Raw genomic sequence first — 12,502 nt, forward strand, 5'->3', positions numbered from 1 at the left:
GTCTTGCTCTGTCCCCCAGGCTGGAGTGCAGTGGCACAATCTCGGCTCACTGCAACCTCCGCCTCCTGGGTTCAAGCGATTCTCCTGCTTCAGCCTCCTGAGTAGCTGGGACTACAGGTGCCCACCACCAAGCTCAGCTAATTTTTGTTATTTTTAGTAGAGACGGGGTTTCACCGTGTTAAGCCAGGGTGGTCTCGATCTCCTGACCTCATGATCCGCCTGCCTCGGCCTCCCAAAGTGCTGGGATTACAGGCGTGAGCCACCGCGCCCGGCAGCATTCTTTTTGAAAGTGAAAAACTGGAAACAATTGTGAATGATCAATACCAGGGGAATGGGTACCTGAATTATGGTTTATTCACTTAATGGAATACTGTGCAGTCATTTATAACAAACTCTAAAAACTCTACAGCAGCATGGAGAAAACACTGCATGTCGGAACAGAAAACAGGAGGCAGCATGGAATACAGGATGATGTGGCTGTGGAGGGACACTCCCCATGCGTAAGAATTCCCACGGGAGGCCGGGCGCGGTGGCTCAAGCCTGTAATCCCAGCACTTTGGGAGGCCGAGGTGGGCGGATCATGAGGTCAGGAGATCGAGACCATCCTGACTAACACGGTGAAACCCCATCTCTACTAAAAATACAAAAAATTAGCTGGGCGTGGTGGCAGGCGCCTGTAGTCCCAGTTACTTGGGAGGCTGAGGAAGGAGAATGGCATGAACCCAGGAGGCGGAGCTTGCAGTGAGCCGATCGCGCCACCGCACTCCAGCCCCGGCGACAGAGCGAGACTCCCTCTCAAAAAAAAAAAAAAAAAAGAATTCCCACAGGAAATATGCCTACGTGCCCACTGTAGTTGTGTCAGGATGACAGGATCACAGGCTATGTTTCACTATTTTTCAAATATCTTAAACGTAAATTAAGGGTGAAGAACAAGTTCCTGTGGAACTAGAGAGTTACATCGTGCAGGACGACAGCATGGGGCAGACCCCGACAAAGCATCTCAGACATGGGTTAGGCGAGAGGGCCTAGGCCCAGCTCTTGGGACACATTGCTCCAGATCCTAAGGAACTCAATGAATGGGCCCAGGAAGAGAAACTGAAAATTCAGCAGCAGCCGCGGTTTGCGAAGGTGGAGCTGGGTGGGAGTTGCCGCGCTTGGACAGCCACCCCCGCCACCCCACAGGGGAACCTTGAACCATCAGCGATGCCAGCACATGTGGCGGAATCCAATCGGAGGTCTCTTCCACCGTTACCTGGCAGCAGTCACTAAGGAGCCTCCACCTGGGCCTCCTCAGACGTGTCGGTTGCATGGCAATCTGCATCTAAGAGCCCGAGTGTGGGCCAGTTCACATTTGGTGACTGTGGCTCAAATGCAGGTCACCAGTGTCACTCCTGTCACCACTCATTCTCCCATTTGTTTGAGAGCCAGGGTAACTGAGGAGCAGAGAAGTTATGTAACTTGCCAAGTAAGATAGGAGTCCTATGAGGCAGCAACTGGGACTTCGGAGTCCAATCCAGGGCTCTCTTAAAACCTGTCTAGTCTGGAAACCCTGAACTCCGCCTTGGTGCAGAGGATGACGATGCCTGCAGGTGCTGAGACCACAGCCTTCCCGGCACAAGCTACGTTCAGGGGAGGAAAGTACCACTGTCTGCAGCAGCCCTCGCCTGCCACATGCACACACACACGCAAACATACATGTACACACGTGCACACATGCACACACAAATGTGTACACACACACACAAGCATACACAGAGCAGATGGTCTCATGCACCCTGTCGTCTATGGAAAGCTGTATTGATCAATGAGAGCAGACTATAAATACCTTTTCTCCTCGAGTTCCCTTTTCACCTCGTTCTCCTTGGAGGCCCTGGGGGAAAAAGAAAGAGCAGTGACCAAACATCTTAATCTGACTTCTCTGTGCTCACCATGGGGGTGTCCATGGAGTAACTGCCTGGCAGCTTCCAGCCCAGGGTGGCAGGGATGGTGATGGTGAGGACCCTGTCTCCCCGTGTAGTCTAAGGCCACAAAGCAGCTGCTGTGTGGTCTGGCCCTGGGCAGCAGAGGCAGGCCACTTCCAGAGTATGACATGAGTTCCTGGGCTTGTCCCTTGGCTTAGGCTATCCAGGTCCTCATAGCCATAGATTGGGACATAGCCTGGCTCCTGAACTCAAGTGGCCAAGGACAGAAATGTGGCTTCAAAGTCAGTTCCCCCCACCACACTATGCCTATGATGCCGCAGGACCATGGCTCCCAGGAAGGGTCCCAACGTTGAATCAGAGAATGGCTCCTTGAAGCCAATCACCCCTCCTCCCTCGGGGATAGGGTCACTGTCTATCCCCACTGCTCATCCTGCCTTCGTCTAGAGCAGCTCCCAGACCTTGTGCTGTGGACTCCCTGCCCCTCTGTGTACAGACTAGGTGGGAATGTCAGCCAGGATGTGGGTTTCTCTGAATGCAGGATCCAAAACATGATCCCCCTGCTTCCCCCAACTCCATCGTCCATCGTCACTGGATCCTCTTACCACGCTTTACTTTATTGACAGTACTCAGCCCTGGACGCTGCATTTTCTGCCTCCCCCGGGTAGAATTAAGCCCCACCAGGGCAGTTCCTTCAATACGATATCCCCAGAGTCTAGAACAGAGCCTGTCACTTGGTAGGCACTAATACACATTTGTTGAATGACTGACTGACCCAGTGAGTGACTGTGACGATCCCTTGTTTAGCACAGGAATCTGGTAGGGCTTGTGTCTGAAGGCTACTGCCCTACTCTGAGAAGCAGAAGGCTCAGCAGTGCATGTGCCTGCTCTTCCCACGTGCACAGATTACACCGCGAGGCACTGGGGCCACCCACATGAGCTGACGAAAGCACAGCTCCTCCCTGGGCAGCAGCCTGCAGGCCAGGCAATGGCACAGGGCAGGCACCTGTCGGATGAGCAGGAATGTATCCTATGTAACTATGTGAGCTCCCTGTGGGCTCCACTCCCTTTTCTCTCCTTTCTTGGAGAAGAGACCCTGGGGCATTCTATGGAAAAGATGGTAGAGATAGCAGGTGCCACCCAGGCCTCCTTGTTGAGATCAGGAATGATACACACATCTTTGACCTAGAGAGGGTACAGGGCCAAGGCCACAAGATGCTGTCCTAAAGAGTAGAGTATCTGCAGGGCCATCCAGACCTACAGGGTGAGTGAACATCCTTGCTGTTTTAATTTCATCTAAATATTTTGGTCACACACACAGAGATCAGAGGTTTTCAATGTCTCCCTGGCAACTCAAGCTGCTTTGTTTGAAAATGACAGTTTACACTGCTTCTTCCATTTTTCTATGTTTTAAGACCTGCATGCATTAGGTATTTGTCCTAATGCTCTCCCTCCCCTTGCCCACCAATGTCCAACAGGCCCTAGTCTGTGATGTTCCTCTCCCTGTGTCCATGTGTTTTCATTGTTCAACTCCCATGTATGAGTAAGAACATACAGTGTTGGGTTTTCTGTTCCTGTGTTAGTTTGCTGAGGATGATGGTTTCTAGCTTCATCCATGTCCCTAGAAAGGACATGGACTCATCCTTTTTTATGGCTGCATAGTATTCCATGGTGTATATGTCCTACATTTTATTTATCCAGTTTATCACTGATGTGCATTTGGGTTGGTTCCAAGTCTTGGCTATTGTAAATAGTGCTACAATAAACATATGTGAGCATGTGACTTTATAGAGAATCAAGAATAGTGTTAAATGTTCGAGAAGCTACTTTGCTCCTTGTACACCATATCTGTTTGTTCACCTCTTTATTCACTGGACCTACTGAATACATATTATGTGTCTGACACCATTCCAGGGGCTAAGAATTAAGTAGACTCCATTCTTCTTCCAAGAGTACAGTACTGGACAGGCTGGGGAAAATGAATTCTTTAGATCAAGTGTCAAAAATCCTTGGTGCTGGTTAAAAATGCAGATTCCTGGGATCTACCCTGCTTCTTGATGGGAGAAAGGGGTCCCAAGAATATTCATTTAAACCTGTTCTCTGGGTGATTCTTATGTACTGTAACATCTAATAATTTCTGGTCTAAGAAAGGAGATACCAACACTTCACTGGCATCAGTAAGGCTAAACAGCATTATTGTCTAGATGCAGGTGGAGGAACTTGCTAGAACCTGGTTTTTGATTCCTGGAGAAGGGGTAGAACCCCTGCCCAGAAAAGTGCCTTCACTTACAGGAGCTCCGACATGTCCAGGAGGTCCGGGGAGTCCAGGCGGTCCTTGGGGCCCCTGCCGAAGAGCATTCACAGAGAAAAGTTTTGGGGATGGAAAAGAAAGGCAAGTGCAGCCGTACAGCTCAGCCAGTCCCATGTTTGGTGACAAGAGCTGCTAGCTCACATCCCACCAAGTGCTGCCCATGCTGCTGGCACAGATCTCGCCAGCAGACACCCCCTCGACCTCTGCTTCCCTTCTCTATTTAGAAGTCATGCCATCTGCTCCTGGTGGAGCCCTGATTCACACCCAGATTCTCTTGACTTCAAGGAACAGCGAAAGGTGTGTGCATATGAACCACCATGAGGCCAGATGCTACTATTCCATTTCACTCCCCCTGTGCCCCTCGGCCTCCCCATGACCTGGCCTGGATATGTTCACAGCTTCTGAAACATTACAACTGATTCCTGTGGCTCATCATTCACACTTTGCCATGGGCTCAGTACAGCCTGGACAAGTCCTGACAAAGAGCTCAGCAGAAGTCTGCAGACCTGGAGGTGCCTCTGCTAACCAGACCATGAAATGCTATTGCCTCTCAACAACTAGTTTGGAAATACCTATTAAAGTCTGCTAAAATAACAACATACATTCATTTGGCCAAGGGTATCCCAATTTTTAATCTATGCTACTGTAATAAAAATATAGTAGATAAGGAGAAACACACAAATGTACACATGCATGCATATTCAGTGCTTCATTAATTTTAGTGGAAAACAAATGACATTAGTATAGTCCTTAGGACCATAAATAGGGGAATGTTATATATTACAATACATCCATATGCATGTTATATATTACAATATATCCATGTATGATTGGATACATCCAATACATCCAATTCTATGTCTTAATTACGAGAATGTGTGGGGCCTATCTGTATTTACATAGAAATATGTCTCTCATCTCTTGTTAAATAACAAAGATAAATGACCAAGTATGATATACATAAATTTTTGTAAAAATTTAGGAAAAATCATTTATGTGTGGATATACACACACAAATGTGCATGCAGTTATATGAGAAGAGGAGGCAGGGAGCCTAGCTGAGCATCTCTTCTGCACCTAAAGCAATTGGCTTTGCACTGGGCCTTGTCCCCTGGGAACAACAGAAGGGCCCAGCACACAGCAACACTTACCCGCATGCCGACCTCACCCGGAAGCCCCGGCTCTCCCAGTTCTCCTGGCTCCCCCTGAACAAACAAAACAGCACAAAGTCGTAGGCAGTGGGACACAGGCCTAGGTACACCAGTGCAGCCCACAGCCTTCCAGGACCTCGGCTTCCTGCAGCTCAGAACTCATCACAGAAACAAGGTAGCCATCAGTGAGCAGGGCCTGGGCTCCCCTCAGATGCCATTTCTATAAGCAAAGAAGCTGACCTTTGCTGCACACAGTATTTTTTTTTTTTTCTTTAGAAACAGGATCTGATTCTGTCTCCCAGACTGGAGTGCAGTGGCACAATCATAGCTCACTCATTATAACCTCAAAATATTTAGTTCAAGTGATCCTCCTGCCTCAGCTTCCCAAGTAGCCTGGAATACAGGCATGCACCACTGCACCAGGTTGCTTTATTTTTTGTAGACATAGACTCTCGCTTTGTTGCCTACTCTGGTCTTGAACTCCTAACTCAAGCGATCCTCCTGCCTCGGCCTCCCACAGAGCAGGAATTACAGGTGTGAGCCACCATGCCCGGCCACACAGTATTATCTCCACTCCCACTCACTTTAACTTTGGAGAGAGCAGGGGAAAAGTGTAAAAACTGGCGCCACCCTGATGGTTGTCTTCATGGAAAGGATGTTGGCCACCTAGAGTGGAGTGAGAAGAGAGCCTAGGGTCCATGGAACTCTCCTTTCTCCCTTGTCTCCAAGATCTTAGACCACCTGTCCCAAAGGGCTGCCCTCTGTGGACCTCAGCACTGCTCACAAGACAGGTTCCCTCTCTGAGACCTGATTTTATGTGGCTGGACATGGCGAAGGGATCAGAGAGGTGAAGAATACAGAACTAATGTCCACTTGGATTCTTGGTGGAGAGGAGACTTACCCGCCGGAGCTGAGATCACTTTGAGCTTGGGTTGCTGGAGGATGTTGCAGCTCAGAGGCAGGTGAGATGAAGAGATGGGGTTGGGGGTAATGATCAGAGGAAAGCTGGCTTGCCATATAGGGTGTAGGGTGCTGCTTGGGTCTCACTCTGACTCCTCTAGCTACAAACTGGGGTCTTAAGCAAATCCATTGCCTCGCTGGGGCCAGTTCCAAGTCTAGGCATGGGGTAAAACAAGGCTGCCTTGCAGAACTACTTGTTAACTAAATGAAAAATCATTTCCAAGGACAGGCAGGCGATACCCGGGGGCAAAGCTGCTGCTGGTCTTATCACAGCTATTAGGCTGAGCCCCTGGGATCTGCGAGGATCCTGATACAAATAAGTCCCTGCTCAAGCCTGGCCCTGGCAATGCCACCCCACTTGAGGACACGGGGTTCTGACCAGGAGGTCACCAGCCCAGTACTGCCTTGTGAGCCAGGGCAGACGGAACAGAACTTACTCTCATGCCTTTGCTGCCGTCTCTCCCGGGGGGGCCGGGCAGGCCCAGGGAACCCTAGAGCCAAAAAAAGAGAATAGCAATTAGTAAAGAATAACTGAGACAGGCTCTCAGAATGCTAGTGCAGTGGAGAACGTGCCAGGAAGGGAAGGAAATTGTGGCCAAGACTGCTACTCAAAAACTAATCCACAAGCCTGCAGCATGGGCATCACTTGGGAGAGTATAAAATGCAGATTCCCAGGTTTCACCTCTGATCTACATCAGGGTCCATGTTGTAGCCACATACCCAGGAGATCTGTCTGCACCTGATGTGGGAGTAAGCAGCTCTGGTCCACAGTCCTTCACTAGCTGGAGGTGCGGCCCTTCCTTGCTCTGGGCTTGGTGTGATATGTGTAAAGTAGAGGATTGGGCTGCAGCGGGGCTCTCAACCTTGGCATCATAGACATCCAACTGGATAAGCCTTTGCAATGGGGCTGAGCAGTGCACTGTAGGATGCTCGGCTGCCACCCTAAATGCCAGCAGCACCCTCCAGGGGTGACAACCAAAAATGTCTTCAGATATTGCCAAACGCCTCCTGGTTGGGAACCACTGGGCTAGAAAAGGTATTCGACTTGTAATTTTAGCTGGGACAAACTTCTTTCTAAGGAATCTCACGCAGACACACATGACATGAATAAACATGGAGCAGCCGTGGGAAGTCCGGGGCTGGACCAGCTCCTCACCCCACTTTCTACTCCACACACTTCCCAGAGAAGGCTTGGGGAGGGAATCTAGAAACAGGTAACTCAAGCACCTCTAAGCTCCCGACCAGCTCCGACATCACTTGGTGCCAATCAAAGCATCCTGCCTGAGACCTCCCACCCAGCTCCTGGCTCTCCATCAGTGTCTCTGCGGCACTGAGAAAGGCTGCGCCTCTCTCTGGGCTGTTTCCATCTATACAGTGAGGGTGCTGGGTATTCAATGGATGAATGAACAGATGAATCTCTATGTAAAGTGTAGAAAACACTATATGCCAAAGTATATTTCTACATATGTCATCTGATTTAATCCTCATTATAATCCTGAGATATGTATTATTTTCTCAAAGCATATCAGATATTTCTAGATTTTATCTACAAACATGCATGCACACACATGCTTTTAAGATTTCTATGAAATGCCTTCCACGGCCTCAACATTCTTACTGATATAAGTCAGTGTGATATTGAAGAGAAAGACTGACATGACAGATGTCTCTGGTCATGGCATGAGACAGACATGAATCCATCTCAACTCTAGACCTTCCTGGCTGGGAGACCTTTTTATTTTTTCAGACATGGTCTTGTTCTTTCACTCAAACTGGAGTACAGTGACATGAACATGGCTCATGCAGCCTTGTCCTCCTGGGCTCAAGCGATCCTCCCACCTCAGCCTCCTGTGTAGCTGGGACTACATGCGCACATCACATCTGGTTAATTTTTGTATTTTTTTGTACAGACAGGGTTTCACAATGTTTCCCAGGCAGGCCTCGAACTCCTGAGCTCAGGCAATCCATCTCCTTGGCCTCCCAAAGTGCTGGAATTACAGGGGTGAGCCACCGTGCCCGGCCCTGGCTGTGAGACCTTAAACACACCCACTGACCTCAGGTGTGAAGTGTGGATACTGTTACCAGCAGCAGGATGGCTGCAAGGGGAGGCAAGGTTTGGTAAATGAAAGTGCACACACTCTGCTGTGGGGACAGAATTGAGTTTCCTGGTACTGTCTGTTCTCCCAGTGACCCAGGCCCATGATGACAGAAGGATCAAATGGAAGCACCACACCAGCGCACCTGTGGCCTGGGAAAGAACACCTTCACCAGCTGCTGTGGGCACCATAAGCCTCTGGGGACAGCCACACGGATTTGCTCTGCTGCCCTTATCTGACAATTCAACAGTGGAGACAAAGGGACTATGCACAGACACAACACTGATTCGCTTGTAAGTTGCTTGTGGTTCTCAGGCTCGGGACCAGGAGGGTCTAATCCTGGGCCCTGAGGGGTAGTACCTTCATGTGGGTCGGGCCTGGCAGAGGGGATGTCTCCAGCAAGGAGGCCTAGCGAGCAGCCATTCATGGACAGGGCAGGCTGAACACCACTCGTCCGACCCTCGCTTAGAGGAGGGTGGGTACTTTGGGGCAAATTCCTTACTCTCTGAATCTCAGTTTCGTTTTATTTTCTATAAAATAGGGACAATCATGGTGTATTAGGGTTCTGCAGAGGGACAGAACTAATGGAATATATATATATGTGTGTGTGTGTGTGTGTGTGTGTGTGTATATATATATTTTTTTTTTTTCCAAAGGGGAGTTTATTAACTAACAATAACAAGATCACGAGGTCCCACAATAGGCCATCTGCAGGCTGAGGAGCAAGGAGAGCCAGTCCAGGTTCCAAAACTGAGGAACCTGGAGTTCAATGTTCCAGGGCAGGGAGCACCCAGCATGGGAGAAAGATGGAGGCTAGGAGGCTGGGCCAGTCTCTCCTTCCACATTTTTCTGCCTGCTTATATTCTAGTTGTGCTGGCAGCTGATTAGACAGTGACCACCTAGAATAAGGGTGGGTCTGTCTTTCCCAGTCCACTGACTCAAATGTGACTCTCCTTTGGCAACACGCTCCCAGACACACCCAGGAACAATACTTTGCATCCTTCAATCCAGTCAAGTTGACACTCAGTATTAACCATCAGACACGGCCACTGTGAAAAGCTGTTACAAGTATTAAAGTCCTCCCAGGAGCTTCATAGATCATTCCCAAAGCCTCCTCTAGATGGGAACAATTTGATTTGCAGTCACCAGGCTTTATGGTAGCAGGAAGGTTGGGGGATTCTTTGATCAAACAACTTTGTGAAAAAAATGCAGAGTTAAACCAAGTGAAGCAAGTTCCTTTACAGTGGGTTTTCTTGAAGGCTTACTCATGCCCTTGTTGATGATTCTCCACAAGGCCCTGGCCCACCAGACCCTTTTCAAAGGCATGGAAGGACCTGCCGTGGCTCAGAGCCCAGAGCCCATGCAGGGAGAGGGGCTGCTGCTTCTCGGAGCCTCATCTTGGGTAAAACTGGGTCCAAGACAAAATGAACAAGGGCTGTTTATTCTTAAACTTGTGATGGAGAGCAGGCTGCCATTGCTTTCATTTCAGCAGAGGGTTTGAAGATGTTAGTTAGAGAATCAACCTTATTTCTAGGGTTAAAAGAGGAAATACTGAGACAGTCTCAGATTGGTGAGTGTTGTATTTAGGGGTGATTTTTGGAAGGCGGGAGACATTCTAATTCCAGTATGCCTGTCCATCCTTGGCTGGATAGAAAGGGGCAGGTGCATGGTTTGGGAATATTGCATAAAAGAAAGGATTGTTCAATTGGAAGGATAAGGGATTTCTGTCGTCAGTTGTTTCCGGGAAAATAGGGGCCAGTGGGTTGCTTTTGTGGGTTAAACTATCACAAGCATCTTCCTTGGGGGATGCTGTCATGGCAGCTGCTTTCTCAGCCTCCAGTTACACATCGGAAAAATGAGGAGCCACCTCCCCCTCTACTTCCCCATTTGGCTGTTCTGGAATTTAAATTTTAAATTCTGAGATTGAAAGAGGTAACCAGTACAGGAGGAGGTGATTTCTCCCTGATTAAACACACATGCATGTTTAATAATAGCAGAAACAACAGTCAGAGTAAAGTAATATTAATCATAGTGTGTTAATGTGATAGTACAGATGTTGCTGAGGATAGTTTATCTAGTTCTACAAGGCGCCAGGCACTGAGCACTTTACATCCATCACTGCATTCAACACCTCCCCACAACAGTTCTAGGAAAGAGACAGAATCATCATCTCCATTTCAGTGTTTATGAAACAAAAGCACGGACAGCTGATTAGCTCTAATCTAATCTGTTGATTACAGCTGATTAGATTAGATTTAATCTGTCCAAAGTTACAGTGCTTGTGGAAGAGCCAGACTCCAGGCCCTAGAGTGTGCTTCCGAACGTCTTCACAACACTTAGTGGTGTCCGAACTCACATCAGTTCCCTGGTTGCTTGGCAGCCCTGTAAGCTAAGTGTTGCTATCCTCACCCTACATTCAGGCACACTGGGGCACAGGGCAGGTGCATGACTTTCTCATGACTACTGGGGAGTCTACATGGTAGAGTGAGGCAGGTTGGGGTAGTTCACACTTGAGCATCCAGCTCTCCCTCTCCAGGGATCCTGACCTTCCTCTTCAGCCTCCACAAGCCCCGCTCCCCTGGGAATACTGGAAGGAAGACTCATTTCACTGCCTCACAGGTGGAGAAGCTCTGTGTGGAGCCAGGAGATGGTGGTGAGCAATAGAGTGGGCTCAGCTCCCCACACAGCCTGTGTCTCCAAGATCCATGCTCTGACCTCTACCTGCCTCCTGCACTAACCTGGACAAATGGTGTGTCCATTTCCTGATGGCAGGGTCACCAGTCCATAAGCCATGTCCCTACAACCCTAGGAATCAATTATAGATTTTCCAATAGCAGGGAGCATCACAAAAGGATGAGGACTTCCTCGGAGGGCATGCGCTAGATAGTGCATCCTTCCAGAATCAGGCCTCTGGGGGTGACTCGCCTGAGGTGTCGGTTACCCATTTACGATGGCAGGTCCTCGAATGACCAGTCTGTCTTCTGGCTCTGGTGCGTTGGGAAACGCTGCAGCTGAATGTAGAGGGAGGGACGTCTTGATGGGATGGACTCCTGCCTCAGGAATAAAGTAGGGGGAAGCAGGACACCTTGGCCTCTCCTCCCAGTTGCCAGTTTTCTAGCCTTGTTGGTTCTTTCAATTAGATAGATGCCCAGGAGATATCTGTGTGGATTTTTCTCATCCACAAGATGGGAGCTCTGTGAGATGCAGAGCAGGACTTAATCACCTTTGCACTCCCAGGGTCTGACTTGACATAGTGTCCACACTGCCTCATGTGCTTCAATTCTGTCAAGAGCCCTGAGGGCTTGTAAGGGAATGTAAGACTCTCCTACTTCAAAATCAGTCTTGGGTAAGCCCTAGAGACAAAGTGAACAGCAGGTATGGTAGAGAGGTAATGGTCCTTAGAGCCAGTGAGCCACAGCTTCACACTGTCCACCCCCCACCCTCCCTGCCTCCCCATCACTAAGTACTGATGACTTTGGCCAAATTGGCGAAATGCTCTGAGTCTCAGTCTTCATCTGTAAATAGGGATGGTCAACCTAGCTTCAGAATTGGTGCTTCCCAAGGACACGGAAAACTAGGCGTGTTGGTTTTAGATGGCTAAGGTAGTAGAAGAAAGTCCCTTCTGCTTTGTTCAGGGATGTGGCCACCTTTACTGTATATTCTAAGAACCGAACTAGAAGTCTCTGTAGAAGGGAATATGTTCTGAGTCAGAGACGGTAACATCTCTTTTTGAATCTTTTTTTACATGCTTAAGATAACCAAGTCAGCACTGCAAATACATAGATTTTAAGAAATGTCCACCCTCAAGTCATCCTGAGATCCAAGCACTTTACTAGAAGGATTTCTGCCCTATGAAAACTTAGCTCCAAGAGAAACTCAACCTAACCCAAATATTTCATTAGTATTAATATTAGTATCACTGATTCTATTTTTTTTAAATTTTTTTTATTATTATACTTTAAGTTCTAGGGTACATGTGCACAACGTGCAGGTTTGTTACATATGTATACATGTGCCATATTGGGGTGCTGTACCCATTAACTCATCATTTACATTAGGTATATC

The 12,502-nt window shown here is 48.5% G+C and overlaps 1 protein-coding gene across 1 annotated transcript in view; it reads right to left on the reverse strand.

The window, feature by feature from the left end:
- The window catches only part of COL22A1 (collagen, type XXII, alpha 1), a 263,426-nt gene that overhangs the window by 189,315 nt on the left and 61,609 nt on the right, over nt 1-12,502 (reverse strand). The window contains exons 11-14 of the mRNA XM_012001612.1: nt 6,779-6,832; nt 5,382-5,435; nt 4,210-4,263; nt 1,826-1,870 (exon numbers count right to left, since the gene is read on the reverse strand). Coding sequence (XP_011857002.1) covers nt 1,826-1,870; nt 4,210-4,263; nt 5,382-5,435; nt 6,779-6,832 — 207 coding nt within the window. The remainder of the gene's footprint in view (nt 1-1,825; nt 1,871-4,209; nt 4,264-5,381; nt 5,436-6,778; nt 6,833-12,502) is intronic.

The sequence above is a fragment of the Mandrillus leucophaeus genome, unplaced genomic scaffold (assembly GCF_000951045.1).
Source record: "Mandrillus leucophaeus isolate KB7577 unplaced genomic scaffold, Mleu.le_1.0 Scaffold667, whole genome shotgun sequence".
Lineage (NCBI taxonomy): Eukaryota > Metazoa > Chordata > Mammalia > Primates > Cercopithecidae > Mandrillus > Mandrillus leucophaeus.